General features: G+C 41.6%; 1 protein-coding gene and 1 pseudogene across 3 annotated transcripts in view; one reads left to right on the top strand and one right to left on the bottom strand.

The window, feature by feature from the left end:
- Positions 1 to 25,935, top strand: part of Ppp2r5e (protein phosphatase 2 regulatory subunit B'epsilon) — a 143,504-nt gene that overhangs the window by 77,480 nt on the left and 40,089 nt on the right. For all 3 annotated transcript variants that reach the window (XM_042682484.1, XM_042682485.1, XM_042682483.1), the window contains exon 4: positions 20,850 to 20,951. In XM_042682484.1, coding sequence (XP_042538418.1) covers positions 20,850 to 20,951 — 102 coding nt within the window. The remainder of the gene's footprint in view (positions 1 to 20,849; positions 20,952 to 25,935) is intronic.
- Positions 22,217 to 22,326, bottom strand: LOC122110112 (annotated as a pseudogene).

Below are 25,935 nucleotides of genomic sequence, written 5' to 3'. Positions count from 1 at the left end.
AGGTGTGGGTCACATGCTCATGCACAGAGAGTCTGGGTTCACCAGTAGCCAAGGCTTGTTTCAATCTGTCTCCTGCCTCAACCTCCTAAGTGCAGAGAATACAGGTGTGTGCCAGGGCCCAGGTCATGGTTTGTCTCTGCTGACAAGCTCACAGTCTGTTAGAGAATATTCCCGTGGAAATTATAATGTAGTATCAGACTCAGTAAGTAGATATGGGACAAGGAAGGAGTGGAGAGTAGTGATGATTGATTGGGGGTGGATAGGGCAGGCGTTCCAAAATAAAGCCTCAGTAGGGTTATCAAGAAGATGAATATATGTATTCTATGTGGCTGAATAAACATTGAAATGAAAAAGCAAATTACACGGTACAAATTACACGATACAAGTCCCCAAACACATGACAGATACAGGGAAGCATTGGCAGTGCTGTGGTGTTACGGTGGTGTGTGTGCACTCACACGCTCTCAAGTGGGAGGAGTGAGTGGCAGCAGCTGCAGATGCTGAGCTGGGTCAGATTCTGAAGGAATAGACTATGAAGAACCATTGAACAGCCTGAAGCAGAGCAGTGATAGGCGTAGAGTTCTATTTTAATTTGGAGGGGCTGAAAGTGAAGGGGGTGTGTTTAACTTAGAGGAGTTGTGGAGGGCCTTAAAGCTAGTGTAGGTGTTGAGAGGAGAGGAAAGAGTAATGTTGAAACAGACTTAGGAGGAAAAATTGAAGCCACATTTATCATTGTTGTGCTGTTTGGGGGAGAGAAACAAGTATTAGGATAGCTGTGGCAGTGAGGTAGTTAATACATCATAGAGAGAGCGTGGTTTGGACAGAAGCTCAGGGGTTGAAGTTCGATGTGTTCATATTGAAGTTGCTGGGGAAGGCATAGGTGGGGAAATGTGGAGATGGAGTGGGGCAGGTGAGAGAATGGCCAGTGATGGAACTGCAGAACCAGTGTAGCAGGTAGAAGGGAGCCAGGGGTTGCAAGGATGGAGGAGGAAGCGGAAGTGAAAACAGTCACAGTGATTGTTCCTAGCACAGTGGCACCTTGGATATGTGTCTTCCTTTGAATGAAGTGCTCTCATTTCGCTAAAAAAAGTATGTAACTTTGTCACCTAGTTTTTGCTAATATTTTCATATTTTGCCTTGATACGTGCCTAACTCCAAATCTGGTGTCTTCTGAATAACCCAAATTCTAAAGCATATGGTTTTTCTAAAGCTGAAGTAGCTTTAATATAAAATACATTGTTATTTTTTTCTTCTTTTCTATTGAGACTTTTCCAAGCCCTTTATTATGTTTCTTGGCCAGTGTTACTTTTATTCTTTTTCTCACTCTCAAATTATATCCTGTCACCTTGGTTGGCTATAAATGCTGTCTCTTTAGAATATTCTTAGATTTAACTGGAAATTACAGCTTGGGTTAGCATCTTTAATAGAATTATATGTTTTTTTTTTAAACCATGCATTTGTAATGAGATGTTTCATTCTGTCTTGTTATACTCTTAAGGAATGCTTATTTCACTATATACACTCCTGGTTGAAATGTTGTTTTACAATGATTTGTTTTATAATGGAATTGAGCAAATAAGAACTGTCCATTTTTCATTGAGCTATATCTGATAAGGAATGTAACTGTATATCCTGGCTAGAATTTGCCTTGAAGATAGTTTTGTAGATCCAAAGGAGTTAAAATTTGCATGTTAGTAGCACAAGAGTTGAGGTTAGTAATACTACTTACAAGGCTATCAATAATGAAAGAGAACTAAGATGTTTACGAAAGGTACTTAATAACTGAAGTTATTAGGAAAGCTTGAGAATTGAGTAAGGCTCTAAGAGGTAAGACTAGAGAATCAAGTTAATGTGTTAGTATTGGAGCTTGAACTCAGGGCCTGAGTTCCGTCCCTTACCTCTTTTGCTCAAGACTGGTGAGAGCCACACTGCCCCTAGAGTCAGAAATTAAAGAATTTCTAGGCATACAGGACAGAGTTTAAAGTTATAACAAAGATTAGCAAAGACAATTTTAGGATGAGATCTGAATTTATTACAGAAGAATCTGAATTTAAAAGCAGATTGTTAACAGCTGCAGTTTGTTAGAGAATGGAGAAACTAGTGGTATGTTTTAATAACATCTTAAACTCACTTTTTGTTCCTCTAATTAATGTTCAGTTAACAGTGTTTAGCAACTTGGGTGCTTATAGATTAATTTCTGGGCTCCCTGAACCCTCTTTTGAGTGCAAATGTTTATAGTGTGCTATACATTCTATTTTTATGGTAGATTAAATTTTCAGGGTAAATCTGACTTAGTTTAAGTTGAATTTTGCTATATGTGCAATAAACAGGTATGCTAGATGCTGCTCAGCTTGAGAGCATCGTAATGTAAGACTGGAAAGGAGCAGGGTCCTCCCGTTGATGTCAGCAGCTAAAGATGAAAGCTGAAGTCATTAGCATGACTTCACCAAGGAAACCATCTGGGCCTGGAGTTTTCTCTGTGGGAAGGTTTTTGTTTTTGGCTGTGCTAGGGCTTGAACCCAAGCCTGGAGCATGCCAAGCACACACCCTACCATGAACATCATCCCAGCCCCTACGGGAAGGTTTTAGGTGATGGATTCAGATGATCTTATTTTAGCTTTCAGAGGTTGTTAGAATAGTTGAGGCAATTTAGAATTTCAGCCTCTTCTTTTTTTTTTTTGAGCTTGAACTCAGGACCAGGTTTCTGAACAACAACTCCTCCTCCTCCTCCTCTTCCTCCTCCTCTTCCTCCTCTCCCCTCCCACCCCCACCCCCACCCCACGACTTTCATGTCTGGGCTGACTGAACCTCGATCCTCAGATCTCAGCTTCCTGAGTAGCTAGGATTACAGGCGTGAGCCATTGGTGCCCAGCTACAGTCATGTTCTCAATCTTTACATGTTTTCCCAAAGACTCCCTTGTTTGTAGCATGAGTTAATTCAGTCTTCATGGCAGCCCTGTGGATAAGTACTTTTATTTTAGGTACAATTTTGTGGATAAGGTAAAGCAAATGCAAGAGAAGTTAAAGTACTCAAAGCCCCACACCTGGGTGTCTAGGTCACTGATCCCAGGCAGTGTGGTTCCAGAGTCTTTACTTATTCAACTGCTCTGATTTCATCCTTCCCAGTAAGAATGAGGATCAAAGTCCCTCATGGTTGTATTCTAGCCTCTACATTGTGTTTTCTTCCTTGAACTCTTCTTTTTTTTTTTTTTTTTTGTCAGCCGTGGGGCTTGAACTCTGGGCCTGGGCGCTGTCCCTCAGCTCTTCAGCTCAAGGCTAGCGCTCTACCACTTGAGCTACAGCGCCACTTCCGGTTTTCTGGTGGTTTATTGGAGATAGGAGTCTCACGGTCTCTCTTGCCCAGGCTGGCTTTGAACCGCGATCCTCAGATCTCAGCCTCCTGAGTAGCTAGGATTACAGGCGTGAGCCACCAGCGCCCGGCTCTTCCTTGAACTCTTCTAAATAGGTGAAAAAGATTTCTAACAAGCCAGGCGTTGGTGGCTCATGCCTGGAGCTACTCAAGTGGCCATTGAGATCTAAGGATTGTGGGTCAAAGCCACCCAGGCAGGAATGTTGGTGAGACTTTTATCTTCAATTAACAACTTAAAAAAAAAAAAAAAAAAGCTGGAAATGGCAGTGTGGCTCAAAGTGGTAGAGCACTAACTTTGAGCACAAAAGATCAGGGACAGTGCTCAGGCCCTGAGTTAAAGCCCCAGGACCAAGACATGCACACAGGTGTGCGCTCATGCGTGCACGTGCGTGCGCACACATGCACCCCCTCCCTGGACCCCTCCCCGGACCCCCCCCCCCCCCCCCCCCCGCACAAGATTTTTAGCCTTCCGTGTATCTTATACTGCTTCTGACAAGGCCGTACCAAATAAGTGGGCTCTAGGTCTAAAAATAAGTTGACTTTTGCCTAAGAAATAACTTTTCTTTTATCTTCTCTTCTCCCACCACCTCCCCACCTTGTATAATAACTTTACATTGTCTTTGTTTTGTTCTTAAATTACTAATACCTCTCAGCTGTTCCCTGCTCTGACTCCCTCCCACTATGGTGATTTGGGAAGTTAGAAATAAAAGTTCAGGAAGAGGGCTGTTTGAAGCCCATTGCTGTTCCACTCAGAAAAGCATTCCTGAAGGATTCTGTAGTCCCTAACTTCACAGGCTCCCTCAGTACCTTCCCTCTCCTGCCCTACCACTGGCCACTCCAAATGACAGGCTCTTTCTGGCTAGATGTGTGCCACTTTGGTTGCCTTGTTTGTGACTGACTTGGTTGAACTCAGAGAAGACACATAAAGAAATTAAGGAAATTCCAAGGTCAGTGTCAGAATTTTTATTTTTTTATTTTTATGTTTTGCCAGTCTTGGGGCTTGCACTCAGGGCCTGGGCACTGTCCCTGAGCTTTTTTGCTCAAGGCTGGCACTCTGCCACTTGAGCCACAGCGCTACTTCTGTTTTTTTTCTGTGTATATGGTGCTGGGAAATCCAACCCAGGGCTTTATGCATGCTAGGCAAGCACTCTACATTCCTAGCCCTCAGTGTCAGAATTTAGAGTGAGAAAAGTATTATCTAATGGTTAGCTGTGTGTCTATTGAATTGGCTCTCCATATCTAGGCTCTGCATCCATGGGTTCAACCACTGCTGACCGAAAATATTCTAAAAGATTGCATCTGCATTGAATATGAACAGATTTTTTCCTTGCCGTGATTTCCTTACATGATTCCATATAATGCAGTATAACAACTATTTCATTGTAATGCATTTACAATGTAAGGCATCTAGGGATGATTTGAAGTATATCGGAAGGTGTGTACAGGTGATCAGACGACTGTGGTCTGTGGATGCCTGGGTATGACTGAGCCAGAGGCAGCCAAGAAACTCCTAAGTGGCTTAGTCAGCTTTGATTGGGAGCAAGGAGTTCTACTCCTTGATTTCCCCTCCATGTCTGTGATGGCTCTTCCCTAGCCCTGTTCACCTTGCTTTCCTTTTTTTTTTTCTGCCTGGATGAGAGGTACAGGTAGACCAACCTGGGTCCAGTCTGGCTGCTTACCTGGCTGTGTGATCTTGGGCAAATCTTTGTCCTCTAAGTTTGTTATTCCAGTATAACTTTAAGGTCATTGTAAAAATTAAATTACGAAAATGCTTAGCACATTAGCTAAGTATATAATGCAACTATTGTTGTGGTTGTTATTGTTACTCATGGTACTACCTCCAATGGACTGACCTAACTTTTCTTTAAATGAATATGTTTTTCTAGTTACAAGGAAGACTTGCTGTCCAGTGAACTTTTTGATGTCTCAGATAACACACACGCTCTCTGTCTGTCTGTCTGTCTCTCTCTCTCTCTCTTGGTCATGGGGCTTTAACTCAGGGCCTGGGCATTGTCTCTGAGCTCTTTTTGCGCAAGGCTAGCACTTGCCACAATCCCTTCTGGTTTTCTGGTAGTTAATTGGAGATAAGAGTATCTTGGACTTACCTGCTGGGCCAGACTTTGAGCTGTAGTTCTCATATCGCAGCCACCTGAGTAGCTAGGATTACAGGCATGAACCACCAGTGCCCAGCTAACTTTCTATATCTTAAGAAAAATTATCTTTAAGTAGTTGTACAAGGGAGGTGTCATTTAACAAAAGCAGTATATGAACACAGTGCACACAATGCCACCCCCTTCAACAATCTGACCCACACCTTCCCTTACATTTCTTAGTTTTGTGGCTTATACAAAGAATTCTTTTTTTTTTTTTGGCCAGTCCTGGGGCTTGAACTCAGGGCCTGGGCACTGTCTCTGAGGTGCTTTTGCTCAAGACTAGCACTCTACCACTTGAGCCACAAGGCCACTGCTGGCTTTTTCTCTTTATGTGGTACTGAGGAATCGTAAACCTATGGCTTCATGCATGCTAGGTAAGCCCTCTACCACTAAGCCACATTCCCAGCCAGGTAAGCACTCTACCACTAAGCCACATTCCCAGCCCTTACAAAGAATTGTTGGCTGCAGTCCCTCCCCCTCCTTCATTGTCTACTCTTTTCCCCTTGAGCCCCCCCCCCCCCGCCCCCCCCATTTTTTGTCTTTTCATGACAGTTTGGGTTTTAAATTTACTCTCTGGGAAATTTTCTTTCAAAATTTTAGAGAGGGCTCCTTGTGCTTATATGTTTGTAATCATCTCCATTTGTATATGTATGGCCCCTAGTTCACCTAAATATTTTTTTCCTGAAACGCTTACATATTCATGTCCTTACTATGTTAACAATTGACCATTTGTCTCCACAAATTCTCTCTGTAGTGCTTAGCTTTAAGTCTACTAAAGAGAGAGTTTTCACTTAGGAATCAACTGTTTGCTTCATTTATAAGCTGTAGTAGTATTTCTGGCATAACTGCTTTAAAGGGAGTTCAGATTTTTTCAGTGTAGTTGATTGACAGCTGTGACTTGTTTAGCATTGATGTACCCCCAAGTAGCCTCTCCCTATAGTCAGAGTGGTGGGCCATGTAGGATAAGTTATAGTACTGTATTCAGGGTTTAGTCTCTGTTTTCTCCTTCCACTTGATTTAGCATTGAGAATGAGCTTGTGGCTTAGAGGCATAAGCAATGCTTTTATAGAGAAATCTGTGAAGAAAATGGGTGATAAAAGTGGTTGCAAAGTATTGCCTCTTTTGTATGTATAAGATGCCTTAGATAATTCTTGATCTTGGTGTAGTTTGTACAGATTTGCTGTTTCTCTATGGAGAGATAGAAATGAGGGGGAGAGTGTTTTACTAGTTGATTCTCTTAAGGGAAAGCTGTTACACCACAGTGAGGCATGATGAGCTGGAGAAGCAGAGGAAGGAAACTAGAGTCTCAGTGTGGAATTCTCAGAAGACAGTAATGCCTGAGGCAAGAATTTGGCAAGAAGTCATTGAGCAGGTCATTTCCAGGAGGTGGTAGCTGGCTGCCGACCAGTATTTAAAGCCAAACTTGATCTATAAATGAAAGCAAGAAGAAATACGCTATCTCATGACCTCTCAGGTGGAAAGTGCCATTGCAAAGTGGAGAGAAGAGATGGAATGAAAACACAATTACCATGTTATGTAAAGAGAGGTGGTGGGAAAGCACAAATGGGGTCCTGGCGGCCAGGGAAGGCCCGCACTGTAGGAGTAGGAGAGTGAGAAAAGAACTGTTTTGCAGAATTTGCTAAGTTGGAAAGCAAGTATACTTTTTTTTGTGCTGGTCCTAGGGCTTGAATTCAGGGCCTGGGTGGGCTGTGGTCCCTAAGCTTTTGTGCTCAAAGCTAGCATTCTGCTAATTGACCAGCTTTTTTGATCACTAATAGGAGGTAAGAGGCTCATGGACTTGCCTGCTTGGTCTGGCGTTAACCATCAGATCTCAGCCTCCTGAATAGTGAAGATTACAGGTATAAGCCACTAGGCCAGTGAGCAACTTTTTTGGGGGGCAGGGGGAAGGAGAGGGGTTGGTCATGGGGCTTGAACTCAGGGCCTGGCACTGTCCCTAAGCTCTTTTGCTCAAGTGCTCCACCACTTGGAGCCACAGCACCATTTTAGGTTTTTCTGATAGCTAATTGGAGATAAGTGTATCACGGACTTTCCTTCCTGGGTTGGCTTCGAACCTTGATCCTCAAACCTCAGTTTCCTGAGAGGCTAGGATTATAGGTGGAAGCCACCTGTGGCCTGTTCAGGCAGGTGTATTTTTTTTTTTTAACACAATGGATAAGAAAGTGGTGTTGGAAAATGGATGTTTCCTGACCCTTTGGAAATGTTAGTAGCAAGTAGTGCTAGGTAGTTAATGGGAAGCTTCTTCCTTTCCTTCAGAATGTAAGGGCTTCAAGGAGACTAGGGTAGAACACTTTGGGCCATGTTATAAATGTTTGTTAAGTTTATTTATTTATTAAAAATTTTTTTATTGTGAAAATACTGTACAGAGGGGTTACAATTACATGGGCAAGATAATGAGTCCATTTCTTATCAAGCATTGCTGCCTCCTCCTTTGTTTCCCCTTCCTATCTCATCTTCCCCATGGGTCTCTCCCCCCCCCCCCCCCCCCCCCCCCCAGTTTGTTAAGTTTAGACAGTACAGAGTGCTGGAAAATTGAGTTTTGTATTTGTACTGCTCTTAATAAATAACAAAGGGAGGAATCTGTTCCTGGAAAGGATAGAAAGGATAGAAGAGACGTTAATTAAGGGGTAAAACAACAAGAAAGCTGTGGCGTTCAAATGCACCTGTCGAGTGGGAGCTGGCCAAGGGCAGAGCTGGCAGCGGGCAGCACCTGCCCCCAGGTCCTTCAGAGGCACTTACGCCCCCCCACCCCCTGCCTGGCCCTAAGGTGAGGCCAGCATGCACGAGCTGTCCTACCCGCCCTTGCAGAAGTGTGGCTTAGTCACTGTGTTCTAAGCAGGGATGTTAGCCCAGGACTGGACAGACTCTGTGGTCAGATGTCTGCCAGGTAGCTAGCAGAGGGCTCTGTTTTATTAGTGAAAGGTGACAAACAGAGATAACACCCACTCACACAGAGTGTATAAGAGATCGACCGGTTTCTATAGTGGTTCCTGCTTTTTAGTGATTTCAAATAACAAAACACCAGGAGCTAGAATGCATATATACACACACATCAGGAGCTTCCTTCCCCCGGCCCCCATCCCCAACACCTCACCCAGTCCTGGAGCATGAACTTGGGGCCTGGGGACTGTCCTTGAGCTTCTTTTTTGCTTAAGGCTAGCACTCTACCACTTGAATTCACAGCATTACCTTCGGCTTTTTTTCTGTTTATGTGGTGCTGAGGAATTGAACCCAGGGCTTTGTGCATGACAGGCAAGCGCTCTACCGATAAGCCACATTCCCAGCCCCCTTCCATATGTTTTGTGTGTGCTTTATAAAAGAAAATGAAAAGATTCTGAAAAACTTTAAAGTTCTGAGTTTAAAAAATACAGAATTCAGGAGGTTCAATTTTTCTTGTAGCATTTGTTGATTTTGAGCCATGAAGTGTTTAAAGCACTTATCAGAATTTACATTCTCAAAAAAACCTGTGCTGGTATTGTTTAATGAACTTCTGTGCTTTGGCTCTTAGAGAAATCACTTACCCACCAAGGTTAGTAACTCTGGGACCTGGACGGTGCAGAGCGGCCAAAGCCTGGGCCTAACGTGGCTTGACTGTGTGGGCGCCATGCTGGACTGCGAATCCAGCCACCCAGCGCCTGCACCGTGTTCATCCACACTGAGCGCTGTGACAACTGCAGTGTTTACACCTCTATTTTTGGATTCTAAGATTTAATATCAACAATCTTCACTTTTGGATTCACCGCTATGTTTCCAATTTTGGAGAGGGAGCAGCGTAGTTGTCTCTGTGAAATATCATTTCCTTGTGATAGTTTTGTGTGGGAATAACAGACTCTCGGTAATTAATTTAACATCACTGCCTCCATTTCAGCAGGTTAAAAGGTGCCTCTTAACTTTGAGCAAAGTTCAGTCTTGAAACAGAAGCCTAATGAGACAGAGGGCTTCTGGTCAGAATTAGTGGGTAGTAAGGTAGAGAGGCATGAACCGATCTAGATCATAAGGGGTTTGGCAAGCCAAGAAGAGGTTAGACTTAATCTCGTAGACAGTGAGCAGGAAGAGGGTGGAATTTTTTAACAGGAGGTGAGATATAAATGATCCTCTTTCTCTTTTCTTTAATTGGTTACATTAGTTTTACAGAGGGAGATTTCATAACAATGAAATTTTTACACAAATTTGCAGTATGTTTTTTTTTTTTTTTTTTTTTTTTGCTGGTTGTGGACCTGAACTCTGGGCCTAGGCGCTGTCCCTCAGCTCTTTGGCTCAAGGAGAGTGTACACCTGGGTGCTGTCCCTGAGCTCTTCAGCTCAAGGCTAGTGCTCTACCACTTGAGCCACAGCGCCACTTCCAGCCTTTTCTGTTTATGTGGTGCTGAGGAATCGAACCCAGGTCCTCATGCATGCAAGGCAAGCACTCTACCACTGAGCCACCTTCCCAGCCCTACAAATTTGCAGTATGTTCTAATCAGTCTCCCCTCCCATCACTCTCCCTGTCCCCCTCCTCTTTCTTCGAACAGTGTCAACAGGTTTCTTCGTTCTTTTTTTGACAACATTCATCCTTCTTTAAAGTGTATTCAAAATTCTCCTCCCTCCCTCCCTCCCTCCCTCCCTTCCCCAGTTTCATGGACGTTTCTGCCTGGGCTGGCTCTAAATTGTGATCCTCAGACCTCAGCTTCCTCAGCAGCTACGATTATTGGTGTGAGCTAACAGCACCAGGCTCACTGTTTATTATTTTCCCTCCCCTTCCCTGTTCTCTCCTAAGTAGTAGTCCCTTAGTTAGATTCATTTTTTTATTACTATTTTTTATTGTGAAAATACTGTACAGAGGGGTTACAATTACATGGGCAAGATAATGAGTACATTTCTTATCAAGCATTGTAACCTCCTCCTTTGTTTCCCCTTCCCATCCCTTCCTATCCTCCCCCCCATCCCCACCCAATCCTCCCCCCCAGTTAGATTCATTAATTAGATGTTTTGTTATTTTGTTTTTGAAGCTTGTCTTGCTCAGTGTGATGTATTCCAATTGCATCTACATTCCTGTGAATGATATGATTTCATTTTTCTTGATGGCTGTTTAATATTCCATAGTGTTTGCTTGTACTTGCACCTGTAACTTTATTCATGTATTGTTGTGCATCTGATTCCATCATTTGGCTATTGTGAACAGTGATGCAATACAGGTAAGTTATACAGGTGTTTTTCTGGTATTTTGATTTAGTCTTCTTTGGATATGTACCCAGTTCTTATTTTTCTTACTCCAGTACCTACTTGGAAAGTTTTTGCTCTTTTAAACCCAGGATGGTAGATGGCCAAGGGCTCATGTCCTAATTTTATCAGAAGGGGGCAGAGGAAGAGGCAGTAGAGAAGAATGCATGAAAAAACACTCCTCCTGTATATTTTTTCCCATGCTCATCCCTGAAAAGAAAAAAAAAATTAGTTATTTTCAGTCACTTTTCACTGAGTCTGCTTTTTCCCCTTAAAACTTTGTAAATTTAAACATAATTAACATATAATTTTGAGAATAGGCCTTAGGCCTATTAAAGTTAATAATTGTGTGTGTGTGTGTGTGTGAATATATATATATATATATATATATATATATATATATATATATATATTTTTTTTTTTTTTTTTTTTTTGGGGTCCGGTCGTGGGGCCTGAACTCTGGGCCTGGGCGCTGTCCCTCAGCTCTTCAACTTAAGGCTAGCGCTCTACCACTTTGAGCCACAGCACCACTTCCGGCTTTTTTTTTCTTTTTTTCTTACGTGGTGCTGAGGAATCGAACCCAGGACCTCATGCATGCAAGGCAAGTGCTCTACCACTAAGCCACCTTCCCAGCCCAATAATTGTATATATTTTTAACTGTTGCTTAATTGAGATTTTAACATTGCTGCCATTCTAGGAAATTCCTTTGTACCATTTTCCTGTTCTTCCTTGTTAATTTTTTTTCTCATCTTACTCTATGTGTATTTTTTGAATTCTTTAAAAAATTCTTTAGGAAGTAGTGCTGTGGCTCAAGTGGTAGAGCACATGCCTTGAGCTGAAGAGCTCAGGGATAGTACCAAGACCCAGAGTTCAAGCCCAACAACCAACAAAAAACAAACAAAAAATAAAAAAAATAAAAAATTCTTTAGCATCGTGATGTAAACATTCTTTCATGTAATTTAAAAAAAAAACTAGTAGTGCACTATGAGAATGTGCCATTATTTAACTGCTTTCCTATCTGAGGATATTTAAACAATTACCAACTTTTTACTGTTTAAAGTAATACTATCAGGCATTAGTGGCTTATGCCTGTAATCCTAGATACTCAGGAGGCTGAGATCTGAGGACTGAGGTTCAAAGCCAGCCTAGGCAGGAAAGTCTGTGAGACTCTTATCTCCAACTAACAAACTAAAAAGTGATATAGCTGTGTGGCTCAAATGGTGAGCACTAGCCTTGAGCACAAAAGCTCAGAGACAGTGCCCAGTCCTTTGTTCAAGCCCCTTTCCACCAATAATACCACCATGAGCACCAACACAAAAGAGTTCTTTTTTTTTTTTTTTTTTTGGTCGGTGGTGGGGTTTGAACTTTGGGCCTAGGTGATGTCCCTGAGCTCTTCAGCTCAAAGAGAGCGCTCTACCATGTGAGCCACAGTGCCGCTTCCAGAGATATTTTGAAGTAATAAGCAAAACAACTTGTTTAATCCATTTTATAATAGGTAGAGGAAGAAAAAAATCAAGAACTCCAGAGGTTTACAGAAATAGCAAACCCATGAAAGAGCAGAGACAGTGAGAGGAAAGTTCTCCATGGATATGTGGAAGCCAATGTCGATGAGATTGGTTTTGAACAGACCAGATTTGAGATGAGAGAAAGATGGGCAGAGGAGTTAAGGATATTTCTAGTGCCCTGAAAAAAAAAAAACAACAGGCAATATAGAAAAGGTTATAGAAAAGCATTGAGAGGCTAGCAGTTTAGCATGGATGGAGACTTGCTAAGTATGGTGCCTTGGTGATTGATTTGTGTTGTTTATTAGAGGTAATAATACTTGAAGGCCTTCATTTGAATTCTGTATTCAGTCCATGGATTGTGAATGTGCTTTGGTTTTCTATTTTGCTTCATAGTAAGATCTACTAATGTAGAGGGTGCTAATTCTGAGAAAGAAAATTGATACGGAGCTCTCATTTTGCCTTGGCTAAATTAGAGAAGCTACTATTTGGTTTTCTTACTGGATTCTTTGCCACTCGAGAGATTGGCATATTTACATAGGGAAATAAAATTATTTGAATTAGTTGCTGGAGGATAGAGGAAATAATTTCAGAGGAGATTAATCCCTAACTTTTAAATATAGTGGATGGAATATATATGTATACTTACTTCCTTTACTCCAACCAGACTATTGAAAAGAAGCAAAACCTACAAGAGCAAAACAAAAAAGGAGAGATCTCAGAGGCAACATTTTGGAAGCTGACAAGCAAATGCCCACTAAGTTACTCCCCGATTTATCAGAGAAAGCTAAACCCAAAGCAGTAGCCAAGGAAATCTGGAAAGAAGCCAAGTCACACCACTTTAACTCCAAGGATGTTGATAAATGCAGAAATAGGAAATGTAGTGGCGAGTTCATATAACAAGCCAGAACTCTAGATCCTATCCTGCTTTGTCCAGACTAGGCAGCCAGGTGACATCCCTCAAAAATCCCACCAAAGACGGAAGGTTCACTCCCGGGAGAGGCCAGAGCTGCAATGAATCTTGACTTGGGGGCGTTGGGCACAGCTGAGAGCCACTGGGAAGATCCTTAAGCATTTTCCCACACAGCCCTAGGTTGGCTGCTTGCTATTCATTCAGGACATAGATGATTTTTCTGTGGAGAATCGGTGCTAGCAAAAAGCCCTAAAGACACAAGCTAAAGGAGAGTTTTTAGAGCATTTACAGATGGCTAAGCTAGCCCAGTCTCACTACAGTCTCACTACAGGCAAGCAATCCAGTGCCACCATTTGAGGTATGACTGTATGTGTCACAGAGCAGTCGGAGTTCAGACTTGCTGGCTTTAAGTCCTTTCTTCCATCACTAATATGACATTAATCGCTTTTGCCTAAGTTTGAACTTAAACAAGTGGAATCAAACTGTGTATGCGAGTGTATATACACATAGTTTATATATAACATGATGTGTATATTTGTGTTTACATGTATACACACACTTGCATATACATACATATACATACATTTTTTTCAGAAGATCTGCTTTCTTTAACTGAACATTATACCTATAACCATGCCTCTAACTTGTTATGAATAGCTGTAGCTTATTCTTTTTCATGGATATTTAATACTACTTGCATATGTTATAATTTATCATTTCCATTGTTTAATGCACATTTAAGTTGTTTTTGTTTGGGGGCGATTGTGAATGTTGCTTCTGTGAGCTTTTGTATCCTAGGTGGTACTAATAATCACTACACAAATGGAGCCCTGCGTAAGTGTGTTTGTATTTTCCTTATATTTTTCTTTCTATCCTCTTTTCTCTTCCTTTTTGCTGTCTTTGAGGCATTTCTGTTCTCTTAATGAACATGACAGGTGAAGGAGAGTGGAAAGTAATAAACTATTTAATAAAATGGTTTATCAGGCCATAGTTTTCTTTTTCACATTTGGCCAAGACTAAAATTTATTTTTTGTACCATAGTTAACAGTAGCCAGCAATAAAATAAAATACGAAAAAAGAACAGAGAGGCCCTCAAAGCAAAGAGCTTTTAGGTCTGAGGCCTTGCTTGTAACACTTACCCCTTTGAATGGAGGTTCCTTCTTAATATTAGTGTCATTATAGGGAACAGACCTGGCCAGTAAAAGTACAAGCATCTCCTAAAATTTGAACTTCAGATAATAAATAATACTGTCTCCAATACTGCATAGGGACAGACAAAAATATTATTTTAATCTGATATTTAGATTTAACTAGGTGTCCTGTATTTAATTTGGCAATCCTAGTTATTTCCATTTGTTTATATTAGGTAGCAGACGTGGAGAGACAAGGGGCTTTTGAGGGGCTCAGAATCTGAAACATGAATGGATGCGAGGAAGAGCAAGAGATCGCGTCATCATGCTGCTTGATAGCAGGGATTTGAATTCCTGGTCGAAGCTGAGCAAGGCCACTATGGCAGATAGTGTGTGTGTGTGTGTGTGTGTGTGTGTGTGTGTGTGTGTGTGTGTGTAAAGGGGGGTGGGGGGAACAAACATGTAAGAGGAGATGATTTGAGAAGAGTTTTAAGGATATGAGGGAGTAATAAAGGTTAAAAAAAAAAAGAGGTAAGGATAGGAAGAAAAGTCAGGTCCATCATGGTTTCTAAGAGCTGGAAGTGGTGCATCAGGGAAAGGACTCAGAACAAGTATGTGCTAGACGCTGCCACCCTGAAGGAATTGTCTCTCTGTGTCCCTCAGTTTCCTTGTTTGTAAGAAGGCCCTGACAGGTTGTGATCCTAAAAGCTCCACAATGAGACCCCTTTTCCTGTCTTCTCCCTTTCAAGAGGTTCTCCCAAGTTTTTCACTCAGTTCTCCCAATTCCCTCAGCCTTGCTTTCTGTCCTTAGAGCTGTTCCGTTGGAGGTCAGGCCAGTGCTTTTATGCCTGCCTGCTTGCTTATTTATTTTAAATTAATTTACTTTATTGTTATCATAGAGGTGATGTAATATACAGAGGGATTGCAATTCCATGAGTCAGGTAATGAGATCGTTTCCTTTCACACAGCGTCGTCTGTTCCCTCCTTCTCTCTCCTAGTCCCTCCCTCACATCTCCACCCATGAGTTGTATAGTTCATTTTCACCAGTGGCCAGAGAGCTCCACTGTTGCACTTTTCCATCCAAGTTTTATGCCCTCTCACTACCCTCCCAAAGGTATACATGTGAATATACCATGCATATGGCAAAGAACACCGAATTACCAAAAACTTAAAGAAAAAGTGTTTTGTTTCCATATCTTGGAGCACATTTATGCCTTTGAGTCCAACATTTAGTGTTTATTACAGTGTTTTGGAGATGAAAATTAGATTTCCAAAAGACATTCATGTCTTAAAAATATGTTTGCTTGGGGCTGGGAATGTGGCTCAGTGTTAGAGTGCTTGTCTAGCATGCATGAAGCCCTGGGTTCGGTTCCTCAGAACCACATGAACAGAAAAGGCCAGAAATGGCGCTGTTGCTCAAGTGGTAGAGTGCTAGCCTTGAGCAAAAGCAGCTCAGGGACAGTGCCCAGGCCCTGAGTTCAAGCCCCAGGACTGGCAAAAAATATAAAAAAAAAATCTGTTTTCTGTGTGCTGATAACCAGTGTAGATTGAAGTGACATTACAGTGAAATGGTTAAAAAAATCCTACCATACCTTCTTTTCTTCAGTTTTGATAATCTATTCTTGAATAAAATCAAAAGTTTAGAGATAGAACGTTATATATTTTAATGTAGAGGTAGCTTTTGGTTTTGGAATACCTGGACACTTTTCTAATTACAACTGCTGTGTGGTAGAGAAGATGCTAGGCTGGTAGTTACTTGTGGTCAAGTACATTTGCATAAGCATGTAGCTGCTATTACCTATTTAATAACCATTTAACCCTGAACTGTAAATCAGAAGTTAACTACAGAGATAAAGGATGATTTAATGGTAACAAATTTACAATTTAAGACAATGCTTTTAATCCTTTCTTTGAAAATGAAGGTAGCGCCATTTTCCCATATTAGGCTTACATATAAACTGCTGCAGATAGGATTTAGAGATGATCCTTCCCACCCCCAACCTGTGTATGATCACATTTTAAATTCACTATTGCAGATCTCAGCTGAACACTGAATGGTTCCATTTATTCAGTCCTTAATCATGAGCTAAGCTCTAAGGCATAGTGGAATGTTGAGATTTAACTCTTGACAGTGGTAAATATGAGAGCCCATTTTCATCTAGAAATGAAAGGGTGAACTCATGCTGTACCTCTAACTTACCCTTCCTTCTTACTTCCCTCCCTCCCTCCTGTTCTTCCTCCCTCCCTTTGTACACTCAGGACCTTGAGCCTGATCGGCTTGCTTTGCTAGTGAGTCACACCACTAGTCCAACTTTTTGCTGGTTTTTTTGGAGATGGAGTCTCAAGGACTTTTCTGTCTGTACTGGCCTTGAACTGTAGTCCTGATCTTAGCCTCCTGGGTAGCCAAAGGAGTGAGTTACCAGTACTCTGCTGCTGCTGCTGCGCCTCTTCCTCCTCCTCTTCCTCCTCCTCCTTCTTTTCCTTCTCTTCCTCCTTTTAAAAATTCTAATGGTTGGGGCTGGGAAGGTGACTCAGTGGTAGAGCGCTTGCCTTGCATGCATGAGGCCCCGGATTCGATTCCTCGGCACCACATAAGCAGAGAAAAAAAGCCAGAAGTGGTGCTGTGGCTCAAGTGGTAGAGCGCTAACCTTGAGCTCAATTGCTGAGGGACCCAGACCCAGAGTTCAAGCCCATGACCGACCCCCCCCCCAAAAAAAAAAAAATTCTGATTATTTTTTATTTTAATTTAATGTAATTATTTTTTGTTTATGTGGTACCAAGGAATCGAACCCAGGGTCTCATGCATGCTAGGCAAGCACTCTACCACTGAGCCACACTCCCAGCCCCAGCACTCAGCTTCTAATGTATACTTTTTTTCTTTTTAAAAGGATTTAGGACTTGACTTGATGTGCTTCAAGAGGGACAACAGCAAGTATCTACTTTTATCATCATCATCCATGTTTTTCTCACTTTGTTTTTCTCACTAATTCCTTTTTAATTGTTTTTATGGTTTATAATTATAGTCACTTTCGATTGCCTTTTTATTTTTTTGTGTCAGTTGTGGGACTTGGACTCTGGGCCTGGGCGCTGTCCTTCAGCTCTTCAGCTGAAGGCAAGTGCCCTATCACTTGAGCCACAGAGCCACTTCTGGTTTTTCTGGTGGTTTATTGTACATAAGAGTCTCACGGACTTGCCTGCCTGCCCGGGCTGGCTTTGAACCATGATCCTCAAATTTCAGCCTCCTGAGTAGCTAGGATTACAGGCGTGAGCCACCAGCGCCCAGCTCAATTGCCTTTCTATGGAGATCTTTATTAGAAACTTTTCTCAGTGCTTCCCTTTAGCCACAGTCTTTAGAAGCTCCACAATATTCCACCAAGTTGGTTTATGTCTCTAATGCTGGACAGAAAGTTTATTTCCATCTTTATACTTTTTGGAGAATGTTGCAAAATGACTGCTTTAAGTAACCTTTTCAGGCTTGTCCTAGGTTAGTTTCTTAGCGTAGATTCTCAAGGATGCGTTTCATTTATTCAGGACATTTTAAGTGATTGTTTTATGCCCAGCGAGGTCAGAGGCTTGACCATTGAAACAATACTTGATATGCCTTGGCTTCCTTGCCACTGTGCTAGAGCTCCTTAACCGGTCTAATCAGCTCTGGCACATGCTTCCTCAGTTCTTATCTGCTGAGTGTTTACAAGCGAGATGGAAAAGCTTAACAAGGAAGATGCTGTGAAGAATTGACATGTATCTAGAACTGTCTATTTTCTTCTTACACAGTTTGGCCTTTTTTTTTTTTTTTTGGATACGATAGCTGAGAGGTGAGACTGATCTGAGCAGAGGAAAGGACCTCGATTCATCTAAATCGCCTAGAAAACTTTGAACTGAAATTTGGTTAAAGTAAAATCACAATACATAGCAGCTTTGTTGACATATCCAAATGTGTTTTGTGAGTAATCGTTGAATGATTTGCATGTATTAGGAACACAATTGTTGCACGTTCTTGACTAGTCTCTGATGAGTGGGGAGAGATGAGTGGATAAGCAGATGGTGGCTATAGCAAATGTGTGTGTGTGTGTGTGTGTGTGTCCTAGAGTGCAGAGAAGTTTGCCTCTCTCTACCCAGTTTGCTTTCTTTAGAAAGGCCATCTTTTTTTTTCTTTCGTGGTTTAATTTTCGGTCTTGAGAAAGGAGGGAAAAAATGCCCAAGAGTACTTTCATTGGGATGAAAACTTCAGTTTTTAAGATACCTGTATTGTATAGCGAAGATTCAGAATTGATAAAAGACCTTGCAGTTGTGTATGGCTGGGTAGGTAAAGAGAAATCTTAGATGGTTATTGGAAAAGTCTCTGGTTTCTTCATCAACTGGAATTTTAATTGTCATTAGACGACACAAAAAATAATAGAACTATGGTACAGAAACATGTTCTTACATGATCTCCCCCCCCCCCCCCCCCCATGACATTAAAGCTAAAAGGGTAGTAAAGCTGCTCACTCTCCTCTTATAAACATAGGGGATCCTCAGAGCCAAGGTTCTGTTTAACTTCTCTTGGTTACTAACTTGACATGGGTGCTTCTGCTTCTCTGTGTGTATTTGGGAGGAGGGACAGCACATGCTTTGTAGGAATGCCAAGTCCTCCATGCCATTCTGTGCGCATCTTAGTTTCCCTATGTACAGCATGGGCTGCCGGTGTCCCTACTTCCTTTCTAAAATGCTCTTCTTTCTGAGCCCCTGGCACTCCAGTCTCTTGTTTTTCCCTGTACCTTTTTCTCTTCTTGCTCTTTTCTAAATGTTGGGTGCCCAAGGGCCCTTTACTTTGTTGTTGTTGTTGTTGGTCGTGGGGTTTGAACTCTGGTCCTGGGCGCTGTCTCTCAGCTCTTCCTTCAGCTCAAGGCTAGCATTCTACCACTTTGAGCCACAGTGGCACTTCTGGCTTTTTCTGCTTAGGTGGTGCTGAGGAATCAAACCCAGGGCCTCATGCATGCAAGGCAAGCACTCTACCACTGAGCCACCTTCTCAGCCCAACCTTTATGTTTTTCTGTTAACTCCTTTCCAAAGTGATCCTTAACTCCCAAGGCATTAAGTATCCCCTGTATGCTCATGAGTCTTTACACATCTCTAGTGCTGGCCTGTCCAGCTTAGAAGTCTGGACCCTTAAGTTGAGTTGCCTTTCGGCTCTTGTTCTTTGAACACATCCTTGATTGAACCTCTGAGTCTTCCCACCAAATAAGCAAGCACAAAAAGAAGTTTACTTTCCTAGTCATCTCCATCTTTCCTAAGTGGCCTTATGTGATGACTTATTCTTTATTCTTTGCTTTCCTTTACCCCAAATATCCAGGCTAGCAGCAAGTACTACCACCAGAATCAATGTCTGTCTGTCTTCTTTCCCATTCTAACTATTGGAGTGATACAAAAATCAGATGATGTCACATCCCTGTTTAAGATCCACTAATTACTTCCTGTTGTACTTAAAATAGGATCTCCTTCCATAGTTTATATACCGAGGCTCAATTTCCATAGTTGAGAAGCTGGAATATTGTGACTTTATCCAGACTTTTAATATCCATAAGGGTATGAATTTTTTAATTGATTATTGTACATTGTGATTTTCTCAATTTCTAGTGTATACATAGTAAATACTTACTGGGTGAATAAATACATGTATCTAGAATGAGGCCCCAAAGTTTTTCTTTCAAAGTAGCATATTGCACTTCATTATTTAGTAGACAGTCCAGCAAAGGATTCTGGGGCAGTATTTTCTTGCCTTTTCCTTTCTTCCTTCACATACTCTCCACTGCCCTTCCTATTTTCTTCTTATCCTGTGATATGTGTAGGTCACTTAAGAGAAGATCGGTGGGTATGTAGGACCAGAGACTGCATGGAAATTGCAAAGGAACCCTGAGAATAACGGAGCATCTTACTGTAGAAATCTGTGATATCAGAAGTAGTAGATAGAGGGACTCCTCCTTGCTTTATCACCCTGTCCCAACACTTAACCACGTCATAGTGTCTTTGAACAACCAACATTTAATTTGGATATTACCGAAGCAAAAGAATACCTATTTATAGAGGTTCTAAACACATACACGTCTTACCCTGGCCCTCATTACTATTTGTAAATCAACTGAGGACAGATGAAGTGTGATTTTCAAGTATGATACATTTCCTGCGCCATATTTTATGAGTGCCTGAAATTTACCCTGAGTTCAGTCATAAATCAGCAAATTGTGAATAAGCTGAGAAAGGAAATACTTGTAGACCATTAGCAGTTATTTATATCATACTTAGTTAATTGGATACATGCTTACTTGACTGGTAAGTAACCAGGAGAGGGCCAGTAGGCTTTGATGGCACGTATAAAGTCATGGGGACCTGTGGGTGGGGTGGCCAAGGAAGGACAAGAGGTAGAAAGGTACTGTTCTGCACCTCCTGCTTTGCCTACAACCAGTCGCAGCCTCAGAGCCTGTGGAAGGAGGTAGCTAGAATCCTGTTCTGTCCTCTGCCGAGGACCCAGTGTACAGCCACCCAGAAGGTACTTCCAGCTAACTCTCTGCTGCTTGTTTATTTTTAGGTATCTTGCAATATATTCAGAACTCTCCCTCCTAGTGACAGCAATGAATTTGATCCTGAAGAAGATGAACCTACCCTTGAGGCATCATGGCCACACCTACAGGTACTTTGCCTTGCCCTTTCTGATGAGAGAAGAGCTGTTAGCTTGTCCATTGACTAGCTTGGGAATTCCTTGAAGAAAATTTTTTCACCAAGAAGGCAGAATACATTAGTGGAGAGCTGAAGAATGCCTTTTGTGTTTTTTATTCTTCATAATTAGGCTGCCAAAAGAAGAATAAGTTGGATTGCAATGCTTTTATATGCCTCACCCCTGTGTTACAGGTCCAGCCAGCAGTGTAGCCCAGTGGGGTTTAGAATAAGCACAGAATTGTTTTCTCATTAATACTGGGTGGATGTGATTAGTTTACAGAATACAAATCTCCGTTTTAGCAGTAAGCACCCTCAGTATTTTGCATGTCTTTATGATTATCACAGTTACGTTTCTTTGTCTTTTAAGGGAAAAATCAAACTTCAGTTGCTATTTGCTTTTAGTAGTGTAAGAAAGAGAAGCAACTTAGAGAAAGCTTGAGTGAAGTCCTGTTCTCTTGGGTAGAGAAGGCCATGCTGTCTCGTCCTGGTCATGTGGCAGAAGGGATGAGGGCTGTCATTTCCTTTCCAGTACCAGGCCCATCTGTGTTGTATTTACTTATTATACATGGTCATTTTCCAGCTCCTCCTTTTTCTACTACCCTCTCTCAAGACCAAGGTTTCTAAGGGGGGAGGTTGAGAGGAAGGACAAGCGAGAAGAGCAAGATAGAGACAGAGAGAGCAATCACAGACAGACTGCCCAGCCCCGAGCTCAAGCCCCAGAACAGGACCCCCCACCCCCCCAAAAAAAAACCCCACTAAAAACAAAAATAGATCCCTAAAGCTGCCTTTCCATTGAGTCAGCATGCTCTCAAAGGGTGGATCACAAGTAATAGCAAAGAAGGGAGGATGGATCAGAAAGAATATAATTTTGTCCATCTTCCCAGCTATCCCTGCACAGAAGCCACTGTACCTTTGTAGAGCGTGCTTGTGGTTTCTTACTAGTTAACATTTCAAAGAGCAAAGAACCATGAAGCAGGCTGATAAAGATGTAGAACATGCTCTTCACAACTTACCTTTTCTCCACTCTATTTTCCTTGATAAAAGTTGCACGTTGGCCCATCCTGCTTTGGTAGCTACAGGTACACATATGCTATTTCTCCTTGTCATCTGAGAGCTATCCAAGGCTGCTTTCTCAGCTCTTCCTCAAACATAAGTTACTAATGCCAAGAGTGGGCGGATCCAATGAGTTAAGACACTAGTTGCGGAGCTAAGCACTAGTGGCTCACGCCTGTAATCCTAGCTACTCAGGAGGCTGAGATCTGAGGATCATGGTTCAAAGCCAGTCCAGGCAGGAATGTCCATGAGATTCTAGTAACGAACTATAGAAATGATCCTGTAAGTATAGTCTTATGAGATTCTAATCTCCAATTAACCACCAGAAAACTGGAAATGGTGCTGTGGCTCAAGTGGTAGAGCACTTGTCTTGAGCTGAAGAGCTCAGGGACAATGCCCAGGCCCAGAGTTCAAGCCCCAAGCCCTACAAAAACAAAACAAAACAAAAACCCTAGTTGGTTGACTGTCTTAGGTTCTGTCTGTCTGTCTGTCTAGACTCAGGTCCTTGCACTCAAATGCTCTTCCACCAAGCTAACACCCCACCCCCTTTTTCTCTTTCTTTCTTTCTTTCTTTTTTTTTTAAAAAAAAACGCATTATCTATAGTCTAAAGAATTTTTAAAGTTATCTTGTGTCTTCATAAGTATATTCCCAGATTGTGACAAAACCCCAAAAAAGACTCTTGAGTGACGAACTTCTCATCATGTCTTATTCTTAATGCCTGGCACCAGTCTGTTGAATTTGTTTAGTTTGAAAGAAAAAAGCTTAAAAAACAAAAAGACAATCTCCTCAGGACATCTTATGGTAGAAAAGATCAAGAAAGAGAGCGATGGCTTTAAATCTTAAACTTACTGTCTTCTCCGTCTCCTCCCACAAAAAGAATTCTAGGCAATGCTTGCCATTGGTAAAAGCCTTGTGATTACTCTAAATCATGATAATCGTACACATCAAAACTCAGCTCGGTATTTCAGTTAATCCTTCTTGACCTAATGACTCTATAAAAGGGGCCAAATTAATTTCTGGAGCTGTTAACCAAATTCTTCCTCCATAAAAACCTTTAGCTTACACTCTCATTACTGTAGGAGTATTAACTGTTATTCCTCTGAAGCCCTAACAGCTGAGCACCATGAAGGATGGTGCTGAGACCTTCACAAATGCAAAATGTTGTGTTTTCATCTGTGTTGTCGTCCTCTTCAAGCCTGTAATCTTTCTGGTCCTGTGCATTCTTTAAGATTTGATGCCCAGACTGGGCACGGTTGACATGCCTGTAACCCTAACACTTGTAAGGCTGTGGCAGATGGGTCACAGTTTCCTAAAGAGCTACATATTATCTGAAAAACAAAACAAAACACAACCAGACAAAAAGGCTCTAAATCAGCATCCATTTAGGTCCTAAGGTGCACACTGTTGTCTTTATTTTGCTGTGTCTCAAGAAGCCTACTTGTACAAATGAACCCCCCTTTCCCTTTTTACTAGGTGGTTTTAGCTGTTAAGAGCACTCATTAAACATTAAAACTCTTCTGTTCATTGTATCATATCAGTTGCAACCTAACTCAACCTAACCTTTTGCTTTTGGTGGGCTCAAACCCAGGACCTTGCACATGGTAGCTCAGCACTCTACCACTGAGCTATATCTTCAGCTCTTAGTTTCTTGAGATAGGTTGTCCCTATATTGTTCAGGCTGACCTTGAACTTGAGATCCTCTTCCTCCTGAATGCTTGTATTATAGTTGTGTGTCACTATGCTAGGGTAATACTTAATGTCTTTTTTTTTTTTTTTTTTTGGGTCTGGTCGTGGGGCCTGAACTTTGGGCCTGGGCGCTGTCCCTCAGCTCTTCAGCTCAAGGCTAGCGCTCTACCACTTGAGCCACAGCGTCACTTCCGGCTTTTTTTTTCTTTTTGCTTATGTGGTTCTGAGGAATCGAACCCAGGGCCTCATGCATGCAAGGCAAGCACTCTACCACTGAGCCACCTTCCCAGCCCACTTAATGTCTTAATTGGTCTAACAATATATTTTTCTGACTAAAATCTAGCATGGTGTTATATACCTTTACTTTTTCTTAACTCCATAATTAGCTATGTACTTCCTTTTCTGGACTACCCTTTACAAAAAAGTTAAGTGTAAATATCTGAGAAGAGCAGAGAGTGACAAAATTACATTGTGATGTGGTTATTGGGTGTCTGGCCAGGTTCATGGTCTAGCTAATTGACTGCTCCTGCATGCTTCTTCTTTTGTTTAAATTTGTGGATCACACAAAATTACTGATTATACAAATAATGGATCTTTGGAAATATCTAAAAGACAAAATAATATTAAGTCTATCTCCCTTCCATCCTTACCCTCCCCCTTTTTGTTCAAATGTTAAGAAGTCTTGAGTAGAGATGTAGCTCAGTGGCAGAGCACTTGCCTAGTAAGTGCAACATCCCAGGGTTTGATCCCCAGTACCAAAAAGAGAAAACAAACAAACAAAAAAACCCATTTAGCTGGGTGCCAGTGGCACATGCCTGTAATCCTAGCTGCTCAGGAGGCTGAGATCTAAGGATAGTGGTTCACAGCCAGTCTGGGCAGGAAGGTCTGTGGTGAGACTCTTATCTTTAATTAACCACTAGAAAACTGGAAGTGGCCCTGTGGCTCAAGTGATAGAGCACTTGACTTGAGTTGAAGAGCTCAGGCACAGTGCCCAGGCCCAGAGTTCAAGCCCCATGACTGACCCAAAAAAAAAAAAAAGTCTTTTTTGTGTATGTAATTTTATTTTTTCTCTGGTGTCTTTTGAACTGGAATCACATAGTTACCATGGTTATTGTTTATTTTCTGAAATTAGGCCTGCCTTTCCAGTATAATACAATTTTGTAGGACTTTGCATACAATTAAGGAATTGCTTTCAATGCTTTATGCTTGAGACTTGCAGAGCCAGGATGCAAAAGACTGCTCCTGTTCTCTTGGAGAATTCACTTACATGACACTGAAAAGTAGTTTTTTTTCCTTCCACCTCCAGCCTTTCCCTTTAAAACTCAAAGGAGATTTTGATTCTGAGGTAAATTATACCTCCTAAGTGTAGAGTACATTTATACTCATTAATAAAGGTGTCTGAAATGTTTCCACCAAACTGTTTTAAGCTGCAGCTGCTTTCAGGTTGTAGCTTTAAGGGGGAGAGCACAGGTTGCCAGTCCTGCTGTCAAAGTTGGCCCAGGAAGACAGAATCTCTTCTTTCATAGCAATCAAGAAAAGTGATGTGAATAAGGTTGGCATTCTGTTGTAAAACTAGGAGCTGAAAGGTTGGTATATCTAAAAAAAGAACAGTTGTACGAGGATTTAGCATACATTCATTACTGTGGCCAGAAGATACCAGATCTGTAGAAAGATCTTTTCCCAAATTTAAGGGGATTCAAAGAGGAAAATGGTTTTGTATGGGGCTTTTCCTCCTTTCCTCCATTTCTCCTTTTTCCCTTTTTTCTTCCGGTTCCCTCCCGTCATTCTCTTTCCTCAGCTTTCCAAGTAGCTACAAGCACACACACCATGCCAGGTTACAGTGTTATAAATAATAAAATGCTAATATGAACTACAAATTAATTGTTAGATTAGTCTAACAAGGTTGCAGTAGGAAGCATTTGAATGACTGGTTTTTGAGGACCTTTGGGAGGGCCTGAGGCTTGATTTTTCAGCACTTACAAGGTTAAAACCACTTCTGTAGTAGTAGTGTATTTGTCATTTGCACTTTGCCCCTTGTTCTTTTTCCCTTTTCCCTGTTGTGGCTGTTGGTTGTACTGTTTGTGCTGTTTATTGTAGAAGCACAGTTGTGACACAGTGTGTCTCACAGAGTCATTTTATTCCTCGTACCTGTACTTACATTTTGTAAAAGCTAATTTCACTTGAGCGCATCCTTGATCAGGAAAAATATATTAATTTT

The sequence above is a fragment of the Dipodomys spectabilis genome, unplaced genomic scaffold (genome assembly GCF_019054845.1).
Source record: "Dipodomys spectabilis isolate Male_0828 unplaced genomic scaffold, ASM1905484v1 ptg000073l, whole genome shotgun sequence".
In the NCBI taxonomy this organism is placed as follows: Eukaryota; Metazoa; Chordata; class Mammalia; order Rodentia; family Heteromyidae; genus Dipodomys; species Dipodomys spectabilis.
The sequence above is the reverse complement of the archived record's forward strand: the minus strand, read 5'-3'. Positions and strand labels throughout refer to the sequence as shown.